The 23640-nt window shown below is 47.9% G+C and overlaps 1 protein-coding gene across 3 annotated transcripts; it reads right to left on the minus strand.

The window, feature by feature from the left end:
• Positions 1-7068: 7068 nt before the first annotated feature.
• On the minus strand, positions 7069-22821 carry LOC309607152 (uncharacterized protein). 3 transcript variants are annotated; one of them, XM_082345402.1, is made up of 3 exons: positions 22751-22821; positions 20861-21299; positions 7069-19237 (listed from the first exon to the last, which is right to left on the minus strand). In XM_082345402.1, exon 3 carries the CDS (start codon positions 13297-13299, stop codon positions 12613-12615), a length of 687 nt encoding a protein of 228 aa, XP_082201528.1. In that variant the 5' UTR covers positions 13300-19237; positions 20861-21299; positions 22751-22821; the 3' UTR covers positions 7069-12612. The 3 variants fall into 3 exon arrangements, with proteins under 3 accessions (XP_082201528.1, XP_082201529.1, XP_082201527.1); XM_082345403.1 differs by having other exon boundaries at positions 20861-20983; positions 21163-22800; XM_082345401.1 differs by having other exon boundaries at positions 20861-22800.
• Positions 22822-23640: the final 819 nt, after the last annotated feature.

Here is a 23640-nt window from a genome sequence, read left to right on the forward strand (position 1 = left end):
TTTATCTTTGAATCTTTAATAGAAAATGGCTTATAAATTTGAAAGTTTCAGTTCTTAGTAAGTGATTTATGAAACAATACCAAAAGAATTTAGGGAACCATTTATTTTTAAAACTTGAAGTGTGGTAATCCTTGGTAAATTAAAGAACTATATAGTTTCTCTCTAATTTTTAAGTATGAAAAAATTTCAAATACACACAAAAACAGAATGGTATAATGAACCCTCATGTACCCAATACTCAGCTTCAGAAAGTATCAGCATTTGGCCAAACTTGTTGTTTTTATGTCCTACATTTTTTCCCACCTCGTTGAAGTATTTGAAAAGTAAAGAACTATATTCTGATATGAATAAAGTCTCCTAAACTGTATGACCTGGGCATATGAATGTCCACTCAATTATTGTAAAGATATTTACTATGCGCTTATCTTACGCACAGGGCAACCACCAAAGCCCATTTTCTTTCTTCTTTTTACGCAAGTAATTTATGTTCACTATGGCAATTTAGAATATATAGGCAGGCAGGAAGTAAACTAAATCATTTATAATTCAATCACCTAGAGAGAGTTATTATTACTATTCTGATGTATACGGACCCAGACTTTTTTCTCTGCACATATAATAATAGTAGCTATTATTTATTGAGAGCATCATCCGTGCTAAGAATTAGGCTCAATGCTTTATGTGGGTCATTATTTCTTTTATCTTCACAATAACTCAATGGAGAAGTGACTTTCATTATCCTGATTTTATAGTTTGGGAAACTGAGACACATCAAAGTTAAGAATCTTGCTCAAGATTACGCAGCTAATAAATGATGGGGCTGGAACTGAATGAAGGTAGTCATTTTTATTATTTTAATTCCAAAAAAACAGGATCATACTCTTTTGTATCTTGCTTTGTTTGCTCAGAAATATATCTTGAAGATCTTTCCCCTTCTTAAACCTATCACTTCATTTTTAAGAACTGCAGTGCATCCTAAGACATGGGTCGACTCCAAGTCACTCAACCAAATGCTCATGTAGACATTTAGTCTGGTTCTCATCTTCCCACAAGCATGGTGCCCATAGTCCGGGATTGGCTTGGCCGTTTCCATGAACATCATGCCACCCGCCTGTCCCTCCACCATGAGTTGTAGCTTCTAGGCACCCTGAACTGCAAGCCCTTTCCTGATAAGGCATGCCCTTTCCCATGGCTACATCTTCACTGAAAGTGCTTACATTTTTCAAATTCCAGGCATTCCCAAACCTTAAATGTCACCTGTCCCTTTTCCTGATTCCTGGCTCGGTGACTAGCCACTTGGGGCACCAACAGTATGTATGGCAAGATGCCACATCACTGCTGTGTCTGGCACATTTGCTTATATGTGTTTCTAAGGTGCAAGGCATTTCTTCTCTTTTCTTTTCCTTTTTGGCCGCGCCATGCAGCGTATGGGATTTTGGTTCCCTGACCAGGGATCGAACCCAGGCCCTCGGCAGTGAGAGCATAGAGTCCTAACCACTGGACTGCCAGGGAATTCCCATTTCTTATTCATCTTGGAAACCCCAGTGTCCGGCACTGTGCCTGAGACCTAGCTCAGCAATTGTTTGCTGAATTAAAGAAAAGAGAATTATTAATAGTAACAACAGCAAGAGTGATAGCTACTTTCTGCTCAGCGTCTACTCTATTCCAGGCACTGTGGCTAATTACCTTATGTATATTATTTTGGTTAACACACATCTGTATAAGGTAGTACTATTATTATGTCCTTTTCTGGGTAAGGAAACTGGATCTCCGAGAGGTCAATTAACTCACCCAAGATCGGCCAACTGATAAAGAAAAGAACTAGGATTTGAGTTTAGTCCAGGTACAAAGCCCAAGCCCTATCACACTGGAGTCTTCTCACGACCCTAGGACATGTATCCCTTCTTCAAAGAAATATTTACTGAGCACTTACTTGTGCTAGCCCTGGACATAAAGCAACACACACACAACCACCAGACTCACCTGGAGGGCACACTGAAAAATGCAGATTTCCTGGCTCTGGAGATTCTATTCAACTTGTCTGGAGTTGGGCCCAGAATCTGCATTTTCATAAGGCCCCAGGCAGGGCTGACATTCCGCCAGTAGGCACTGGTGTGGCCCCACTGGTTGTTAAAACACTGACATATTTCTAAACCACTTGGTAAGCAGACATTGCCCCCAAAGGACCTGAGTGTAGGTGACCAACTGTCCTAGGTTTGCCTAGGAATGTCTCGGTTTCAACAATGAAAATTCCACATCCTGGGAAAAGCAGGATGGTCACTGACCACATCTGAGTGTCCCCTGCCACCTCAGTTACCCCGATCTTTCCCAGATCTGCATGGTTCAGAAACCACAGGGTCGCTGGGTTGATGCCTGGCATAGGATGGGCCTCTCCAATTGTAACTGCTGTCAGTTCTGACTTGGGGAGTTCCTCACCTTTTCTGGGGTTAAATATTTTGAACATTGTCTCTGGCGCAAGTGATTCTGATGCAGGCGGCCCATGGACCACTCTGCGACAAACACTACTCCAGTCGCCTGATACCAGACTAAGCATTGAGGAGATTTTTTCAAAACATAATACTGGAAACATTTATGGGCCAGGAGCCATGAGAACTTTGCACAAATTAACTCGTTTAATCCTCACTGCAATGCTAAGAAGCAGATGCCATCACTATCCCCATTTCACAGATGAGGAAACTGAGGCCCAAAGAGGTTGAGAAACTTGCCCAAGATTGCATAGCTGGTGAGGAGCAGAGGCGGGGTTCGAACGCAGCTCAGCTCCAGAGTCTGTGTGCCTGGCAAGCCAAGACAACCACTCCCGTCCAGCAGACCCAGGCTCTTTGTTAAGGTCAAAACCTCGGGAGACCCCATTCCTCTGCATACAACTGGCACCACTGTCTTGCTCTGAGCCCCCAGTGTCCAGAGTTGAACCACTGCCACACGTGCAAAGTCTTCAGGTCTGAAGGCAACACCGAATCCTTCCTTCTGCTAATTGCTCTCCTAGAAGCCGTTTTCAGTTCTCACAGCAGCTCTCCTCACATGGCAGCAAACTCTGAATATCAACCACATTTAGGAGCGAGGGCTTGAAGCATATGTCAGAGGCAGAGAGAGGAACCAAGTGACAGCCTTTCTTCCGGGAAGGAGTGTGAGTTTTTTACAGGCAGGGCTGCTTTCTCAGCGAACTTCTCCTCTTCATTTCTGAGTCCACCTGTTACCAGGCCAGATGGCCCCAGCTAGCCTTTTCTTTCACAGGCTTCAAATAGAATGCAACACCCTCTGAGATTCAACCGATTTCCACCCACTGACATGAGCCCCCTCTTTACCCAGGTGTTCTTGAAGTCTTGGAATTTGACACCTCCACAATCTGACATTTACAACTGGGAAGAGGAGGCCTGGAGTGGGTGCTCCAACTTTCACTGAGCCTTTCAATAAATCCTGAGTGGGCTATCACTGTGTACCAAGCATGGCGCCAGGTTTGTGGATACAGATGAACGAGGCAGCGATGGTGGCCCGCCCCTTCATGGAGCTTACAACCCGGGGGGCCAGCCAGAGGAATATCGTTCATTGTCATTGAGAGAGGTGCCCTGACGGAGAAATAAGTGTAAGTGTTTAGAAGTTAAGGTAAACATGCAACTAGAGATTCTCATACTAAGTGAAGTAAGTCAGAAAGAAAAAGACAAATACCATATGATATCACTTACATGTGGAATCTAAAATATGACACAAATGAACTTATCTATGAAACAGAAACAGAATCACAGACATAGAGAACAGACTGGTGGTTGCCAAAGGGGAGGAGCTTGGGGGAGGGATGGAGTGTGAGCTTGGGGTTAGCAGATGTAGGCTTTTGTATATGGAATGGATAAGCAGCAAGATCCTACTGTATGGCACAGAGAACCGTATTCAATATCCTGTGATAAACCATGATGGAAAAGAACATTTTAAAAAAAGGATGTATATATGAATAACTGAATCACTTTGCTGTACAGCAGTAAATAAACACAACATTGTAAATCAACTATACTTTAATAAAAAAATTTTTTAATTTTTTAAAAAAAGAAGTAAGTGTAAGCTGTAAGTGAGGATGTTTATCAGAGGACTCTGACCTATTGGCAATCAGGGAGACCTCCATCCAAGAGGTGATGGGTAAAAGCTGCAACCGGAAGGAAAAAGAAGGCGCTGGTTCAAAATCGGGGCAGGGAACAGGTATTACAAGTTCAGGGGATGCATTTGCAAAAAAACCTGAAACCTGTAAGAAACTATCAGAGTCATGAGGGGCCAGAGGCCCAGAGCAGCATCAGGGGGGAAGGCAGACACGCCAGAGCTTGTTGATCTCAGTGAGAGATTTGGGTGTTCTCCAGAGAATAGGGAACAGCAGATTGACACGGTCAGATCTACATTTTTAAAAGACTCTTCTGGGGAGTTCTCTGGCGGTCCACTGTTTAGGACCCTGGGCTTCCACTGCAGGGGGCACGGGTTCGATTCCTGGTTGGGGAACAAAGATCCCACAAGCCATGCGGCGTGGCCAAAATAAATAAATAAATGAACCATTTGAATTGGAAAGACTTCTAAATTGTTAAGGGGGAAAAAAAGGAATAAAAGACTCTTCGGGCTCCAGCTAATCATTAGCAGAGGCAGAGCTGGGCCTCAAATTCAGGTCCCTTGTCTCCCTGTCCTGTGTTCTTTTTCACCAGCCTCAGAACATGAGTCCTGCTCTCAGCATTTGTGTTGGAAGAACCCTGTTCCATTTGTATCCAAACTCTGTTACCCACTGCCTCAACGTCTGCATCATCTGAGGTGAAGGGGAGCTCAAAACGCAGGCCTGGACTTCCCCAGTGGTCCACTGTTTAAGAATCCACCTGCCAATGCAGGGGACACGAGTTCGAGCCCTGGTCCGGGAAGATCCCACATGCCGCAGGGCAACTAAGCCTGTGTGCTACAGCTACTGAGCCTGTGCTCTAGAGCCCTCAAGCCACAGCTACTGAGCCCACGTGCTGCAACTACTGAAGCCTGTGCGCCTAGAGCCCGTGCTCCGCAACCAGAGAAGCCCGCGCAATGCAACGAAGAGTAGCCCCCGCTCGCCGCAACTAGAGAAAGCCGGCACACAGCAACGAAGACCCAACGCAGCCAAAAAATAAATAAATAAATAAATATTCAATTAAAAAAAAAAAACCGCAGGCCTACACGGATGCTGAGCCAGACCCAGCTCTTATTTCTAGCTGTGTGCTCTTGGGAAAGTTAATGAACATCTTTGGGCCTCAAGTTTCTCATCTGCAAAATGACAATAAAAGTCCAGCTCAGATCACTGTTGTGACAATTTTGGTTTTTTTGGCCACGCTGCGTGGCACGTGGGATCTTAGTTCCCCGACCTGGGATCAAACCCAAGCCCCTTGAACTGGAAACGCGGAGTCTTAACCACTGGACCGCCAGCGAAGTCCCTGTGGTGACAATTTTAAAAGATAATGCACGTAATACATTATGTAATGCATTATAATGCATGCAATGCATTGTGTATGACCTATGACCTCAAATCAATACCCAGTAAATAGGAACTCTTCACTGGAACTCCCTTCTCCAAGGGGGAATCCAAAGACTTTTGCTGAAGTTTTCAGTACACGTTTTCTTTTCTTTCTTTCTTTTTTTTTCCATACACACTTTCTCAAGGTCTTCCAAGCTGGAAGGAGCCACCGCTTTTTGTCACCTTTAGTCTGGTAAGGCTCATACCTGCCCTGGCTATAGGGAGGACCACGTAACACAGGCCTGGCCAATCCTAGCACTCCATCTCCATCAAGGGATGGGCTACTTATTTATTTGGTTGCGCTGGGTCTGACCTGTGGCGGGTGGGCTGCTTAGTTGCGGCCCACAGACTCCTTAGCTGTGGCATGAGAACTCTTAGTTGTGGCATGCATGTGGGATCTAGTTCCCTGACCAGGGCTCCAATCCGGGCCCCCTGCATTGGGAGCGTCGAGTCTTAATCACTGCGCCACAAAGGAAGTCCCTGGGCTATTGATTTAAAGGGGCCAATTAGAATCCTTGCCTGAGATCAATACACAGATGCTGTGAACAGGGGTTCTCTCTTTCCCATGGCTGAGGCTGCCGCCAGCCATGCTCATGGCGGCCGACAGGCAGGCAGGAGTGAGAGCCAAGAGTCCGATGAACAGAGCCAGCACTCGGGCAGCAAGGAGTCGCAGGCCCTAGCCCCTCAGGCCGCTGTTGTCACAGCTCTCTTTTACAGTTCTGCGAACTACCCGCACAGCCCTGCAAGCTTCTCGAGTCACTCATTCCCTGTCCTGCTGTAGCCAAGTGGAGGGGAGTTTTGACACTTGCAACCAAAAGAGCTCTGACAAACTGTGCAGTTGTCGGGGTCACAGGCAATTCTGAATCATTGACTTAGAGCTCTAAAATTCAAAGAGGCCTCAAAGGTCATCCAGGACAGTGGTTTAAAAAAAAAAAAAAAAAATACAACAACACACTTTGGTTTGAAGTAGCAAAATCTTCTTTTCAAATCTTCAGAAACCCAAACGTATAACACAGATAAAAGAGGAAGTGCCATCGTGGCTGTGAGAGCGTGGGAAACCCTCAGCCCTGCCCACCACCTCCTGATTCTGTCCACCTCCCCTGCGTCCCTCTCAAAGTCAACGTCTGGTCCAACTTCCTACATCAGGAATCACCTTGACCACATCTTTGACACTTGGTCAACAAGCCTCAGTTGGACGCATTCACAACAGGCAGCTGACCAAGCCATGAGGCAGTCCACTTCCTTTGCAGACTTTTCTGAGAGCAACATAGTTCCTCATCTGCCTCGTGGTAACACCCACTCCCCGCCCCCGCCACGGGTCTGAGTCCTTGGGGGTGAAACGGAGCTAAATAAATACACCTTTCTGATGGCTGCCCTTCCTGAAGACAATTTTCCTGTCCCACTTAGTTCCCAGCTTATATACACTCAGTTTCCTCCTCACGGGAACTCACGTCCAGCTGGTGAGATGCCTAAAATAGGCAGACTGCTATACAAGGTGTGATTTAAGGAGGGACAGAAAGACAGAGGCTTACAGTTAGAGAAAGTGTTTATTAAAAAAAAAAAAAAGAAAGAAAGAAGGAAAAAAAGAAACACAAACACATAGAGGTTTCTGACAACCCCCTACTTCCTATGGGAACCATTTTGCCCAGGCTGGGAGACTCTGCTTAGGCCCATACACACCCCTTCTCCTTTCTCTTTTAGCCCTCACAACGAACCCATAAATTTAGGGATGATTTTTATCCCCATTTAAAAGATGAGGCCCAGTGACTTCCCTGGAGGTCCAGTGTTTAAGACTCTGAGCTTCCACTGCAGGGGGTGCGGGTTTGACCCCTCCTGGTTGGGGAACTAAGATTCTACAGGCTGCGTGGCACAGCCAAAAAAAAAAAAAAAAAAAAAAAAAATTGAGGCCCAGAGGAATTAAAGTAACTGGCTCAAAGTCAAGAGCTAATATTTGGTGGGACTGGGATTTGAACTCAGATCTCACCTGACTCCAAAGCTGGGCCTTTAGGTGTATTTCTGTTAGAAGGCATAGCCCTCTCTGCTACTGACCACCTAGCGCTGGAAGATGATAAGATGCAGCAATGGGAGGATGGCATCGATGCAGATACTTTTTTGCAGACTTTATATCACTGTGGTTGGGACACAAGGCAGACACTTCTTTGTAGGTAAGCCTTGGAGAAGCTTGTTTTTAAACACAACACAGTCATTGCGTGTCAGAGATGATTTAATCTGTTATTTGAGCAAGCAATCAAGGAAGACGTGGGTCTCTGGGGCTGGAATGATGAAGCATGACTGTCTGCGTGACCAAATTGATTACAGTTAACCCAGCTTCCCTTTTCTCTTGCCCGTCAAGTCTCTTTAATTAAGCTCTTTCCCAACAGAACCCCACTTCTGGGTGTCACTGTGCTGGAGGAAGAGAGTCTGGGGAGCAAAGAGGTGCAAGAACCAGTTTTGTCCACCTTGGAGCCTGTGGTGTCACCAGAAAGGGAACTTGGCCTCTGTTTCCTGCTTTCTAGCTTTAGGGTCGGTGTTCCACGGCTGCGTCTGATATTTTCTCAAAATGTGCCAGCTGTGAACCGTAACAGGAATAATACTCCTGACGACTGTCACTGAGCAGTTGCTATAGGCACAGGCACACACACAGCATCTCGTACAGTACCCACAGCGTGCCTTCCAGGCAGGCACTTCTGTGATCCTGGTTTAACAGACATGGTCACTGGGGTCTGAGGAAACTGGGTAACATACTGAGGATTCTGGCTCAAAGTCACCCATTTGTAAATGGCATGGCTGATACTTGAACTCTGCCAATCTGACCTAGAGCCCAGCTATATTGATATAGTAAGTGATAAAAGCAGATTTGAAAACAGTGTAGGATACTATTCAGCCATGAAAAGGAACAAAGCATAGTTACATGGACGAATCTCACAAGAATTATGCCGAGTAAAAGAAGCCAGATAAGCGTGTACACACTGTATGATTTCACTGACATGATACATTGAATTGATGAAATTCTAGAAAATACAAACTGACAGTAACAGGAAGCAGGTCAGTGGTTGCCAGTGGCTGGCGGGGGGGTGAGGCAGGAGGGAGGGAATTTAAAGGCATGAGTAACCTTGGAGGATGATGGAATTCATTCTCTCGATTGTGGTGATGGATTCCTAGGTGTATATGAAAGTCAAAACTCATCAAGCTGTATACTTTAAGTGCGTGGGGTCTATTGTGCATCAACTGTATCTCAGTAAAGCTTAAAAAGCAGTATTGGGCATGGTTCTGGTTTGGTTTTTAAGGAAAAAAAAAACATATATATACATATGTACATAGGTATGCAGATATATTTATATACGATAGCGTGACTCACAAGGTCCTGTGTGATCTGACCCATGACCCTTTCCTCAGCATCATTTCTCACCACCCACCCCTTAACCCTCCACGCTGGGCAAAGAGTAGCTCTCTCATTTCCTCCCTGGCCTCGTTCAGTCTCTTACCCCCTGTCTTTCTCACTTACTCTGTGCTCCCTCCGCCTGGTGGAAAACTGTCTCACCCTCCCCCATCTTTCCTTGGCTGACTCCTCTTGATTCTTTAGGTCTCACCTAAGATGTCCCCTCCTTCCTCAGACCAAAGCACTTCCCTTTGGCACCTGGTACTGTAATCGTTTAATACTTTTTCTCTACTCTTACCTTGTAAGTTCCTTGAAGGCAAGAGGCTGTCTGTATTCTGTTCCTGGAGGTGTTCCTAATACAGAGCACCAAGCCTGGTACATGGTAGGTATTCATTAGATATGTGTTTGAATGAAGGACCAGAATGAGTTTTTCAAAACCTAGTGAACAAGCACTACTTCTATATACTAACATATTATTAAGAAAAAAACCACACGATTAATATTCTCCTGTATGCAGGCAAGCATAATGTTAAGAGTGATTACTGAAACAGCATGTCACATAAGTGGTTAAGAATATAATATTTAGAGTCATTCAGACCTTGTTCTACCAGTTGCCAGCTAAGTTACCTTGAGCAGGTTACATTGTCTCTCTGAACCTCTACTTTCTTCTCTGTGTAATGGAGGTAGTGATATTCGGTCATTGTTAGGTAGTTTCAATCAGATAATGCCTGCGGTGTGGTCAGTAGGGAACCAGCACACAGTAGGTGTGCTATTACTGTTATTATCATTATGATGATTATAATTGCACTGGTATTGTCATTCAGATCAGTTGGGTATCAACCTTCAGCCAAAACCTCACATTTATCTGGTTCTCTCCTTTTTACCAAGCGTTGCTCACATAGCATTAGTTGCCCCTTGCAGGAACCTGGCGAGGAGTGACACAGATGTAACTATTACCCGTTTTAAAGGAAGCTGACTTCTTCCCAGCTTCCCCTTCCCCCTCCCCTGGCCCCTGTGTCCTCTCTACATCTGCATCTTTATTCCTATCCTGCCACTAGGTTCATCAGAACCATTGACCACCTAGAGGGATGGGATAGGGAGGGTGGGAGGGAGGCTCAAGAGGGAGGGGATATGGGGACGTATGTATACGTATAGCTGATTCACTTTGTTATACAGCAAAAACCAACACAACAATGGAAAGCAATTATACTCCAATAAAGGTGTTAAAAAAAAAAAAAAAAAGGAAGCTGAGGCCCAGAGAAGCGAAATGATTTCACCCAAATTGCAGATAAGGCAAACAGTGGCACCAGGGGCCAATCCCAAAATGGTTCAGCCCCCTAAAAATGGTACTTGCTGGGGTCTTGTCTGCTCCTTAGACATGAAAGTGACTGAAAGCCCCTGAAAGGAACCCAGCCTCCTTTCCTCAAGTCCCCATCCCTGCCCCTCTAAAAACTCCCTCACCCAACAGAGGTACAACCCTCCCCCCTCCCCTTGCCCCTGCCCCAGCTCACACACACAACTTCTCCCTTTTTTCTCCCCCTCACATTTTCTGCTCCTCTGTTTCCCAATACTCCCCTCTCTCTGAGCTGCTCCTTTCCCACAACGATACTGAAATCTCATTTGATTAAGCAAAGCACTTTACCCTCCACCCCCAGTCAGGTACAACCTGAAGACCAGTGCTCAGCCATAGAAAGGCCCCCCTAAACCTGGCCCCTGCCTCATTTATCTCAGAGCAGGGAAGATAAATGAGAAGATTTGCTTCTGGAAAAGATTTGCTGGGAAGATTTGCTTTGTTTGCCTAGCACAAAAACTTGCTCGATGGTGTGCTTAATTTTATTTTCTTCCTGACATTAAAAAAAAAAAAAAGATACATTTCACATAAAACCCTGGTTTCTGGGTTCTCTCTAAAAAATGAGAAGATTGGATAACACAGGCCCCTGGGTCAAACACAGCAGCAAGAGGCCAAAGTAGAGTCATGGCAGCCCCTGTGGCCAGGTCAGACCGTTACTCTGTGCCGGAATCCACGTTTGCGTGACTCGTCTGGCCTCTGGAAGAATTTGAGGCTGTAATCCCTGCGCTGGCCATGTCACCCAACTGGCAGAGGTTTTACGTCAGTCTTCTTTCTTCCCTTCTCTAAGTGGAAACACCCAGTTACAGAGATTCATTTTTCCACTGATGTAAATTATACTACCACCCCAAATTAGATACCAGAAACAGTTACATGCAGTTTGGTTTTCAGCATATTTTCCACCCCAATGCAAAAATGTTACATGGCATATTTAGAATATTTCCCCCTCTCACAGTACAGGTTTTTTTCATGACAACTGAAATTCCCATTATTCAACTCTCTACCATGTGCTTTGAGATTTGGAGATGATTCTAGCTGATTCCAGAACTGGAGCTGAAGAAGCGTAATTTCTGTTTTATGAGTAGCTTTCCGCAGTGTAGTCCCTAGCATAATCTGATTTAATGCTCCTTAACTGAATTGCTCTTTCGTTTACTGTTTGAAGTTCAATGCATATTTGCAAAGGCAGCTCAAGTTCCTTTTAAGCTCTGACACCATTTTCTTGTGCCTCTCCCAATTTGCAAATTAGCTGACCCTCAATTCCTTCCAAGGGCCTTTAGCCCCAGGCAGAGAGGACGTGGTCCTGTGTAAACTTTCTCTCTCACTGCTGACATTGAACAACCACCTGATTTGTTTTCACTGAAGGAGTCCCCAATAAGCACCATCTGAAAGGACAGAGCAAACCCTAGAGAAGTGCTTCTCAAAGTGTGGTTGGTCCCTGGGCCAGCAGAATCGGCAGCACTTGGGAGCTTGTTAGAAATGCACACTCTGAGCCCCACCCCAGACCTTCCGAATCCACATCTGCATTTGAACAAGATCTCCAGCTGATTCATCAATAAAGAAAACAAGATAATTTCTTTAGTGAAAAGGACTGTGAAGTAAATAAAAGAGAGGTTGACTGGGAAGGGGCTCCTTAACACAGAGCAGCTGTTCTCGAAATTTTTGGTCTCAGGACCCAATTATACCCTTAAAGAGTGTTGAGGACCCTAATGAGCTTTGTTTATGTGGGTTATATGTATCAGTATTTGCCATACTAGAAACTAAAACTAATAATTTTTAAAAATATTGTTAATTCACTTTAAAATGATAAACGTTACCTATTAACATATATTTTATGAAAGTAGCTATATTTTCTAAAACCAAACGAATGAATAAGAAGAGTGACGTAGTTACACACGTTTGCCGATCTCTTTAAATGTCTGCCTTAATAGAAGACGTCTGGATTCTCACATTGGCTCCTGCATTCAGTTTTTTGCAGCATCACATGTCATGGGGACTTTGGAAAACTCCACCACACTTATGGGAGAGAAATAGTGAAAAAGGCAAATACCCCCTTAGTACTGTTATAAAAATAGTTTTGACTTCGGGTACCCCCCCCCCCCACACACACACAGAGGGTCGGTCCCGGACCACACTTAGAACTGGTGATGTGATGTGATCTAGCGACGGAGGAAGGCCTCGCAGTGGGGTGGCGTGTAAAGCGTGATCTCAATGATAAGGAGTCCTTACGGGAAGACTTCTCACTTTCAACAGCATAGAGATTGTGCAGTGAAGGTGTCAGTGCGACTTCTGGTCCCGACTTGGTCCTAGAGTAGCTGCAAAACTAACGACAGGTCCCTTGTCCTCTGTGTTGTGTGAGGAGGGTGGTCTCTAACATTGCAGCCCCCGCGCCCCGCCCCAGTATCCGGGAGGTCCCAGCGTGAACTTTAGAGCAACCCTCTTGTTTGCCCAGCAGAGGGCGATGGAGACCAGCCCCGGCTGGACCACCTCCACCCCGGAGGCCCTTCGGCGCCTCGCCACACAGACATAAGGTTCCCTCGTGATCCGGGCGGTTTCCTTGGCACCAGCTGGCACCAGGTATCTCGGGCAACCTGGGCCGTCCCCGGGGAGCGGCTGCGAGCCGCGAGAGCCCTTCACATCGCTCCAAACGTGCCCAGGTTGGGACGCTCGGATTCTCCCGAGAAGTCTCGGAAGAGCAGAGGGGAGGAACTGGTTTGGGCAAAGACACATTTTTTTTCCCCCACTGGGCCTGTCGGTGAGGAACCACCCAGGAGCTGTTGACTCCTCACTGGGAAAACCGGGCGGGGCGGCCGGAAGGGAACAAGACGGAGCGCTGCGCCAGCTCTCCCCCGGGGCTGCCTGCCTGCGGGCGCGGGGCCGCGCTTGCATCAGCGCTGCCAGGGCCGGGGCAGGGGCCGCCCGCGACGTCAGCTGCCTTCCCAGAAGAATTCCACCGCCTGCGGCCAGGGGCCCGGCCCGTGTGGGGGCGGGGGCTTTTGGTTTCCGAGGATGACACCACTCGCTCGCTGCGTCTCCTCGCCCGCACTCTGTTGTCATGGAGACGACAGCATCCTGGCAGCCTTGGTGAGGCCAACCAGCCCTCGAGAAGTGACCCGGAGCTCGGCCCACTCAGGAAACCACTGGCTCTAGGATGCCTGCCCGAGGAGACGGGGCCGCGTGTCCCGGATTCTCCCCTGGGGGAGCCCTGTTGGGCCACTTTCCTCATTCTACAGGATTATCAAGATCTCAAAGCAAGCACTCTCGCCAAGCGTCTTAGAAACAACCTTGGGGGGGGGGGGAGGGGGGAAGGGGCGGGAATCGAAGCCCAAAGAAGAGCCCTAAGACAGGACGTACCAGGCAGAACTGACTTTCAATCCTCTAAGGTTTTGCTTTTTTTCTTACCTTTCTTTCCATGGAGCATTTTCTTATGATTGTCTTCAAAAGGTTCTCTGGCTTTAGCCACTTTCAGTGAAGGAATGTTTGTTTTAATTCGCCTTGGCAAACTTGTATTGAGCACTTAGAATGTGCCAGGCAAAGAGAGTGGGGGGTGATTGTAATAATAATGCTAGCCAGCGTGCCTTTAACACTTTCAACCATGCACAGAGGTGAACTCAATCTTCCCTACAACCTTAGGGGGTAGGTAGGTCTTGTCCCCTTCTAGAAAAGGGAACTCAGATTATCCAGTCAATCTGAGACCAGCTTGGAAGTGAAATCAGATCTGAGCCCTAAACCAGAGATCTTAACCATCACCAAGCAGCCTCTCAAAACATCAGTTAAAATGGTGGCTATGACCTTCAGTCTCTGGAACTGATGCATTTTTACTGCACTGAGACCATGCATTTAATCTTTATGTGTAAATAATAACTGAGAAGGTCACGACAAAAATAATCCTAAAGAAGGAATAAGAATTATATAATAATAATATAAACACAGCTACCATTGACTGAATACCCACTATATGCCAGGTCTCCTCTACAATCATTACCACATTTGATACAACAGCTCTCTGAAGTCAGTTCTATTACTTTGGTCCCCACTTTGCAGTCAAGGAAACTGAGACACAAAGAGGTGAAGTAACTTGTCCATATCCCACAGCTGGTAGATTAATACTTAGTAATTAACAGAACCGTGTGCTGAACCATAGTAGGCACTCAGTATAATCACACTCTGCTTAGGAGAGAATGGAGAGAGGACAGGGTATACAAACACCTCAAGAGAGCCTCATTCATTCGGACCATTTCCATCTAAGATATATTTAAATTTGAAAGCAGGCCAGAGTAGTGTTCCTTTTATCCCCGTGGGCAGGGTGAACATTGCTAAGCAAATAACATAAACAAGGTGAGGACATTTTTTTTTAAACATCTTTATTGGAGTATAATTGCTTTACAATGTTGTGTTAGTTTCTGCTGTATAACAAAGTGAATCAGCTGTACGTATACATATATCCCCATATCCCCTCCCTCTTGCGTCTCCCTCCCATCCTCCCTATCCCACCCCTCTAGGTGGTCACAAAGCACCGAGCTGATCTCCCTGTGCTATGCGGCTGCTTCTTTTTGTAGGACACGTTAGAATTTAGGAAACACTTTCCTACCCAGGATCGAACTGCATCTTCACGACACTCCTGAGAAGTAGTCAGAACCGGTCACCTTAGCTCCAGTTTACAGGTGAACTCTGAGGGGCTTTGCTGAGAAGACTTTTTAACTACTAAAGAAAACAAGTAGTCTTTAAATTTAGGACACGAAAGTAAACCACTCATGAGAGACAAAAAGTGGAAGCAATACAAATGCCCATTAACAGATGGATAAATAAAATGTGGTATATACATACAATGGACTATTATTCAACCTTAAAGAGGAATGAATGTCTGACGCAGGTGACAACATGGATGAACCCTGAGGACATTATGCTAAGTGAAATAATCCAGTCACAAAGGACAAATTTTGCATGATTCCACTTATATGAGGTACAGTAGACAAATTAGTAGAGATACAAAGATACAGAGGTTATCAGGGGCTGAGGGGAGGAGGGAATGGGGACTTACTGTTTCATGGGTATAGAGCTTTTATTTGGGACAGTGAACAAGTTCTAGAAATGGATGATGATGATAGTTGCACAACATTGTGAATGTACTTAATGCCCCTGAATTGTACGCTTAAAAATGATTAAAATGATAAATTTCATGTTATGTATTTTTTATCACAAGGAAAAAAATTGTTTAAAAAAAGGAAACCTGCTTAACACTCCCCATTCTTAGGTGACTTTTTCTTTTCAAAAGAGAATTCTCACGTGTTTATTAAAGCAGGAGTGGCTTAAACCCAGGCCCATTTCTTAGCTTTGCAAGGGTTGCTACCTCCACTTGAAAGTAAGAAAACGTCACACCTTTAAAAATAGCTCACCATCGTGTGTTTTCGCTAAATACAGGAGACTGGTATTCCCCTCAGGTGTTCCAAATGAGCAAGATCTGGCTGGGACGGGACAGAAGCAGGGGTGAGTCACTGGCTTGGCAGGTGAGGTCATCATGGGGTGACGGTCTGCGTCAAGAGGGCCCCTCACCTCCCACATCTCTGATCTTCTCCCCTCATGGGTGGCCAGGTCACCAGCCAGCTTAGCTGGAAGTCGAGCTGCTCCAGTGTGATGTGCAGTGGGAGACATTCCTCTTTATGACTCAGTGCTTCAACACCCCAGCAGATGGGCACATAAAGCCTCCGGTAATTAAAGCCAGCTCCGAGGTCAAGACCCCGACTGCCAAGTCATGGTCTATAAGTAAAAGAGGGAAGACGTATATCCTTGGGAAGGGAGCAGAGAGAGCTTGTTTTCTGTTTGGTGGAATGCTAACTATCTAAGAAATGGTGGAATGCTTCTACTTATCTTGATTATCCTGATTAAGACAACTTAGGAGAGTGGCACACGGAAGGGGACAGTAAATATTTGCTGAATGCTGCTTACTTTGGAGGAGTTCAATTGCAAGGACAATCCCAAACTGCAAGCAGAAAAATATATATTCTTACTTAGCTTCCACCAACCTATTTTCTCAAAGCGGGCCTGGAAAGGGGGCTTGATATATTTTCCTGGAATTGACACAGGTTTCATGCAGACAACTGTGGTATTGACACAAAGAATCATGATGTTTATGCAGGTAACTAAGTTATTAATAAGTGGTAATATGAAGGGACTTTCTTGGACACGTTTGTACACTCATCTAGCAACCATTAGCAGATGTGCCATGTGTGAACATAAGATGAAAGAGAAAGTTTTTATTTGTGTTGCCTTTTTCCTCTTTCATCTGTACACTGTTGAGTCAATCTGGTATGGTTGAAGGTACATGGGCCTTAGCAACAGACAAGCCTTGCATTAGTCAGTCAGGGACTCTTGGTTGAACTGGGTTCAAATCAGCTAGAGGGGGAGAAATTCAGGGGATGGCTTCAGGCACAGCTGTATCCAGGTGCCCAAATGATAATGTTATTCTGTGTCTCTCAACTTTGCCTTCATGGGCCCATGAGGTGCCCAAGAATCTTCCCAGTAGCTCTGGGCTTACATTCGCTCAGCATAACAACTTCATTAGAAAGCAATCTCTCCCATCGTGAACATCTCATAGACTGAGAACCTCACAGTCTGAGAAAGTGGTGGAAGCCATTTCTAGAATGAAATGGAATGGTTGCCGGGCAGGCAAAAACTATGGGTGTCCACTCCCTGTGTGCAAATATCTGCCTATGGGAGAGAGGGTTTACAGTTCAGGTGCTACTTTCCTGGGTTTGTCTGTGAGTCAGTCCTGTGTGGTGAAATGTGTGTGCTCTGGACTCAGCGGACCGGAGTCGAAACTGGCTCTTCACTCACTGTGTGGTCTCCAGCAACTCACTTAGCAGTAATCATGCTAATAACTACCATGTTTTGAAGGTGAGACATGTGGTAGGCATTAGGTCTATTAGCTCATCGACTCAACAGCTCTGCAGAGTAGTTAATAGTGCCCCGTCTTAGAGATGAGGAAGCTGAGGGCCAGAGGCCTGAAATGGCCTACCTGTGGTCACTAAGCTGGTAGTGGGCACTGCAGCCCAGGGCACTCTGACGCCAAGTGGCCTCTTTGGGCGTCACTCTCCTGGCCTGAGATGGAGGAGGAGGAGGAGGAGGAGGAAGAAGAAGAGGAAAAGTAACAGGAATAGTAAAATGCCCGTCACATTAAGTATGCAGTGAATCTAGTTCTCTGCATCTGTTCTCCCCCCCTTTTTTTCCTTACTTCCTTTCTCTTTTTCTTTTTCTGGTCACTTCTTACGGTCCTGGATTTTCCCTCCTTCCCTCCCTCTTTTTCTCCTCCCTTCCTTCTTTGTCCTCTCTCCCTTTCCTTCCTTCTCTTTCTCTCTTTCTTCCTCCCTTCCTTTCTTCCTTCCTTCCTTCCTTCCTCCCTCCCTCTTTCTCTCTCTTTCTTTCTTTCTTTCTTTCTTTCTCTCTCTCTTCCTTCCTTCCTTTTTTCCTCTTTTTAAAGTCCTCATATGGTCCAGGGTGATATTTCTGAATCACAACAGGGGCAGGGTAAACACTGGGCCTTTCTTCATTGTTGCAGCAGTCACCCTCCTACCTATGTCGCCCCTAGAGGAACCCATAGCTGTGAACCCCAGTGCAGCACCCGGGCCTGCCCAAGATCAGGTTCTAGTTTACTTGGGAGGCAAAAATCTAGGCAAATGGGATTCCTTCCACCCCCGCCTCAAGCCCCTATGCTCACTGATCTCTGCTTGAAAGTCTTCCTAATTTGTTTGATCTGAATCTCCCCCCCTGACCAAGGTGGCACAGGTGCAGGGCATCGTCTCTCACCGGGGCCCTGGCCTGACCTCCTCGTCACCCCCTGCCGCCTGCCCAGGGAGCCCGCCCAGAGGCCTGATGACAGGGAAAGGAAGTGAACACCAGGCCAGATCAGCCTTAGGGCTTTGAGATAAGCTCCTTTAATTTGGACGTGTCCTGACTAGAAATCAGGAGGGGCTGACATTCAGAGCAGGGAGCTGGGCTTTACCCAGATCCTGGGCAGCGGTGCGAGCCAGGCCCCGGGGCAGATGCAGAGCTGAGACCTGGAATGTCACCTTCCTGACGAAGGACGGGGACTGGGGGTGTGGGGGGACTTGGAAAAGAGTGAACCTCTAGCTCCTTAATGACCATGTCGTGTAATGTTCTGGCCTTGGGAACAGGACGTCCACATAGGTGACAGAGCTGACAGGGCTCTGTCTCCCAACCGCTGCCACAATCCCCGGCACTCACACTCCCTCCTGACAGCTCGCTGGGTGTGTGCGAGAGCGTGTAAGTCGTTTTGCGCGTAGCCACGTGCCCCGTTTGGCGTGAGGGCCTCACAGCCTGCCCAAGGCCCTCCGGCCACTCCACGTGGCTGCGCCCACCGAGGCGGGCCCTGCAGTTGGGTTCAGGGTCTCCCTCTGGGGGCAACATCCCGGCAGCCAAAGCTGCCTCCTGTTTCACCTGGAAGGAAGGCACTTGTGAGCAGAGGGGCGCGGTGGGCAGAGGAAAGGGGGCGGGTGTGGTGAAGCTCACGCTCATTAAGTAGCAGCCCAACCCCAGAGAGAGAGCACTAATTCACCCCACTTTGTAGATGGGGGAACGGGGACTCCCAGAAGGGAGATGCATTGCCTGCTCACTGAGCGGTTTCATTTCAGGGGCTTCACCCACCTGCAAGGGGCCTGGCACCCGGGCGCCGTGATTTCCTCGCCCCGGGCTTCTCACTGTTCGGTGTGCTCACACATCACCTGGGGCAGCTTGTTAGGATGCAGATTCGACCCGGCCTCTGAGATCCTCAGTTCTGACCTGTTCCCAGGTGCTGCTGCTGCTGCTTGTCTAGGGCCACGTGAAGAACGAGGCCCCAGTTGCTAGGCTGTCTTTGTGATGAGCTTGGAGCAGGGTGCGTTTCAGCTCAGCGCTCCGGCAGCAGGGCTGGGAGGTCTAGCGCCGGGCTCTCCGGACTGAGCCGTGCTGTGAGTTTAAACTATCCACCAGGTTTTGAAGACTTAGAATAAAATGATGTAAGATGTCTCTTTAATAACTTTTTCTAGTCATTACATGTTGAAATGATGCTATTTTAGCTATTCTGGGTAAAAGAAAGTATATTTTAAAATTTATTTCGCCTGCATCTTTGTGCTTTTTAAATACGAGTACGAGACAGTTTTACATTATGCACGTGGATCGTGTTATGCTTTCAGCGAAGAGCTCTGGTCTAGAGCTCTCAACAGGCAGGGGCGATTTTGCCCTCCAGGGGATATTTGGCAAGGTCTAGAGACGTTGTTAGTTGTCATGCCTCGGGGGCAGGGGTTGCTGTCGGTGTCTCTGGCCAGAGGCCAGCGAGGCTGCTCAACACCCTGCAATGCACAGCACATCCCCTTGCAACCGAGACTTATCCAGCCCCAAATGTCCATAGCGCCGAGACTGAGACATTCTGGTCTAGAATCATCCCCACTGTCTCTGAAATTATTTTATGACTTATCCATTGCTTTTGTCCCCCTCCTAGGGTATGAGTCTCATGAGATCAGGGACATCGCCTCTCGCAGCTCCTGGAACAGCGCCTGGCATGAGGTGGGCATGGCATTCTGTAACGTGCGTTCAGCGTCTCTCTAACCGCCTGAGCCAAACAAGTGGTTTGAATTCACCCATGTAAATTCGCACAGGCCCACCAGCCCCGGGCCTCAGAAGGCCGTGAGACCACTCTGCCCTGAAATCAAGCTAGGACAGTTCTAAACATCTTGGCGGGTTTGCCTGGCAACCGTACAGTTCACCCTTCGATTGATGGCGGGTACTAACTGCCGGAGCAGAGATAGGAATTGACTCAGCAGGGCGGCCCGGCCCCGCCCTGGTGGGCCTTTCACAGACCAGGCTGCTTTGGTTTCCAGTGACTTTATTTACCACTCGGTGGTGGTGTCAAAGGCCTGACTCAGGCCGTCTGATTGGCTGTCTTTTCTCAGTTGCTGGGCCCACGGAAGCCCAGACCCAGGATTTCTAAGGAAGAGTCATCTCCCAGCCACATCCCTTCGCAAGAGGCCTGTGGGTGGGGAGGGCGGGGCCAGAGGAAAAGCTCGGTTCCACCCCGGGCCTGCAAGGGAACGCAACTGGGACAAATTACTTTCTCTTGTTCAAATATCTCTTTCATCTTCGGGGTAAAGTCTTGATAGCCACTTCTGGCCCTTCTCCCTTTCCCATTCATCACTCCCTGGGGTGGGCTCTGTCCTGGTGGAAGTCGGGAGTCTGGGCTTGGCCTCAGAGCTGGGTTGTGTGACCTTGGGTAAGTGAGGGAAGTGCTCTGGGCCTCAGTTTTCTCTTCTGTAAAATGGGAGGAGGGGAAAGGGGGGTAGGAGTTGTGTTGGTCTTCAAATCTTTCAGCGTCTCCCTCTAGTCTGCAAGAAAAAGCCCACACTCCTTAGCACGGCCCGGCTTTACTCCTGTCACCTTCCTGCCTCCCAAGCTTCAGCCTAGGTGGCCCGCCTTCAGTTTTCTTAATGTGCCTTGCTCTCTCGCTTGCCTCCTGTCTTGCGACCCGCTGTTCTGCCCTTCCGCGGAGTGTTCTAGAGTCGGGCTTAAAAGCATGCCTGGTGCATCCCATGGCACAGGCTGACTGTGTGCCCTTGGACAAGTTTCTTACCCTCTCTGTGCCTCCGTCTCCTCTTCTGGCCAATGAGGATAACAGTGGTACCTGATGTATATGGTCACTGTGCCCATTAAATGAGCTGGTGCTTGTCGAGTTGTTAACAACGGTGCCCCAAACCTAGAAAGCCACGAGGAAAAAAGTCCCTGCCGTTGTTTTTATCATGTCTGGAACCTGTTCTCACTCATGTCTCTGGAATCAGCTGAGTTGTCACCCTCTTCAGGGAGCCTTCCCTGATTTCCCACCTGCCAGGTGAGGTAGCTGCCCCTCCTCGGCCTTCTGACTCAGCCCAGACTCACCTCTGTCACCACCTGTCGCCTGTGTGGTAACTCCTGTTTCCTTGGCTTGCTCCCCTCAATAGAATGTCACTTCCTCTAGTCGAGAGGTTGGAAATGGATCACCTGCTGGCCCAAAACACAGGTGTGCATTAGCTGGACTAGAGGGGAGTTTGGAAACATTTTCTGAGGATGCTGAACTTTGGAAATAGGATGATTCTCTAAAAAATTAAGCCTATGAAAAAAACCTAAGAAAGCCCCTTTAAAAAATAAGATGATTTCACGTAAAAACCTGGATTGCCATTGGACAATCAGAAACTCTGCTAACACAGCCACGGGCATCGCCTGCACCTGCAGGAGTGTCACCTTCCGGCAGGCACCTGCTCGGAGTGTCCTGCAGGCCCGAGCCACCCACCCCGATCCGCTCTCAGCCTCTGCTCCGGAAATAAGGAGGTGATACAAGCCTATGACCTAAATCAGGAAACCCTGGGGAGTGAAGGAGGGGTGCTGTTTATAACCACAGATGAGCCAGACAGCCCAGGGGAAACGAGCCGTACACTCCCCCTAACTCTAGGGCAGGGATCCTGGGCATCTTTGCACTTCACAGCACACATTTCCTGCCAAATGAACGCTCAATAAGTGACAAGAACAACAATTAGCATTTCTGGAGCCGTTGTTTAACGCGTTCACTCATTCAGTCCTCCCGAGAGCCCTAAGAGGTGGGGACACTGAGGCAGGAGATATTAGTAACCTGTCTCAGCCGTACAGGTGGGAAGGGGGAACGCAGGCAGTCTGAGTCTAGAAGCCTATGTGTTGGCTAAATCAGTGGACATGCCTGCAAAAGGGAGGCTGCTCTGGGCTCGGCCTTCCTTTACAGAAGATGGACAGGAGGCAGGGTTAATGGTGCGTCTTTGCATTTGGCAAGAGGAGGGTAACTAGGGCACATCTGTCACTCTGGTGTCCGATGAGACATGACTTATAACTGAAGTCTCGCCCACACTCCCTGCAAACACAGGGCTTCTCCCCTGTATGTGTCCTCTGGTGCTTGATGAGACTTGACCTATCCTTGGAGCCTTGCCCACAGCCTCTGTACTTGACTTTTGTAATTCCTGATACTCCTGCCCCCATGAGTATATGATCCCCCCAGTATATATGATCACAGCACAGGAAACGAATGTTTTTTGAAGGGAGAGATAGTCTGGGAATATTCTTTTGAAGTCCAGGAAAAAGGCAACTGTTTCTTAAAGAAAAGAGGAGAAAAGTAAGAGGGTGGGAGAAAGGGGTTCTCCTCCCCAGCAAAGTGAGTGAAGCATTACAGGGCAGGCACAGTAGAGGGGGAGAGACAGGAGAAGGGAAACGGAACAGGGGCCCCGGAGGCCCGAGGAGGAGTTGCTGAGAGAGGGACCAAGAAGGCAAGAGGCGGCAGATGTTTAAAAATTCACGGTGAGACTTCAGCAGCTTCAGGCTTAGGCAGCCACCTGGTTGGCTGTGCTCGAAAGAACATGCCCTCATTGAGGAAGGGAGGAGGAGGAGGAGACCCTGAGAAAGAGGGACCACAGAGATGCAGACGCCAGGCTCAAATCCCAGCCTGGGCCCCCCCCCTACTTTTCACCTTGGTTTCCAAGTGGGTGTTCCAGCCACAGGAGGGGAGGTGTTCAGACAGAGCTCGGCTGGTGGCGGTGACTCAGGGCCCCAGCCAGGCCCTTGCCAGCCCCGGGGGTGGGTGGGGGGGGGGAGCCTCTTGCCCACAGGCCTGGCAGCAGCTGCTGGGTGTTATCAGGAGGCACAAGGCCGCAGGGGCCTGGCAGGCCATGCAAATCCCCTCCAGATGACCCGCGGCCACGGGGTCCAGCTCCAGAGCGCTGTTGCTCTGCTGGTTCCATTCGATCTGGCCATCTTCTGAGTGTTTGCGATTTCAAGGTCAACGGTGCAAGGGAGACGGACTTGCAGGGCAGGATCAGCCTAGCTGTAAAGGACTGTCACCAAACAGTTTATTACTCACCTCCCTTCAGTCGTAAGCCCCGAGAGGGCAGGAGTCCTGTTGTGGACCCCACTGCGTACCCAGCACTTGACATGAAGGCTGGTATACAGTAGGTGCTCAACAACTGAATGAATTAGCATGCATTGAAATCTTCCTGCTACCCCTGACTAGCTGTGTGACTCTGCCCAAGTCCCTTAGCCTCCCTGAGGTGCCGCTTCCATCATCAGTATAATGGGATACGGCCAATAAAAGTACAGACGAGGGCCGTCATCCCCCTCCTGCTGTGAAATAAGATAGCGGCACGGGGGTGGGGGGCTGGGGGGCTGGGGGCATCCACTCTGTAGGTGTCTCTCAAATATGGGGGGAGGTGTGATGGACAAGATGCTTTCATGTTCGGAAAGTCTGCAGCTTCTGTGGCGGGTAGTTCCAGGTGCGTTGTACAGATGTTACTTTTTAGGAAGACGGTGTGGTTATGTGGTTAAGGCCTCATGTTCTGGAGGCCCAATACCTGGGTTCAAATC

The sequence above is a fragment of the Balaenoptera borealis genome (genome assembly GCF_965194805.1).
Source record: "Balaenoptera borealis genome assembly, chromosome: 12".
Lineage (NCBI taxonomy): Eukaryota > Metazoa > Chordata > Mammalia > Artiodactyla > Balaenopteridae > Balaenoptera > Balaenoptera borealis.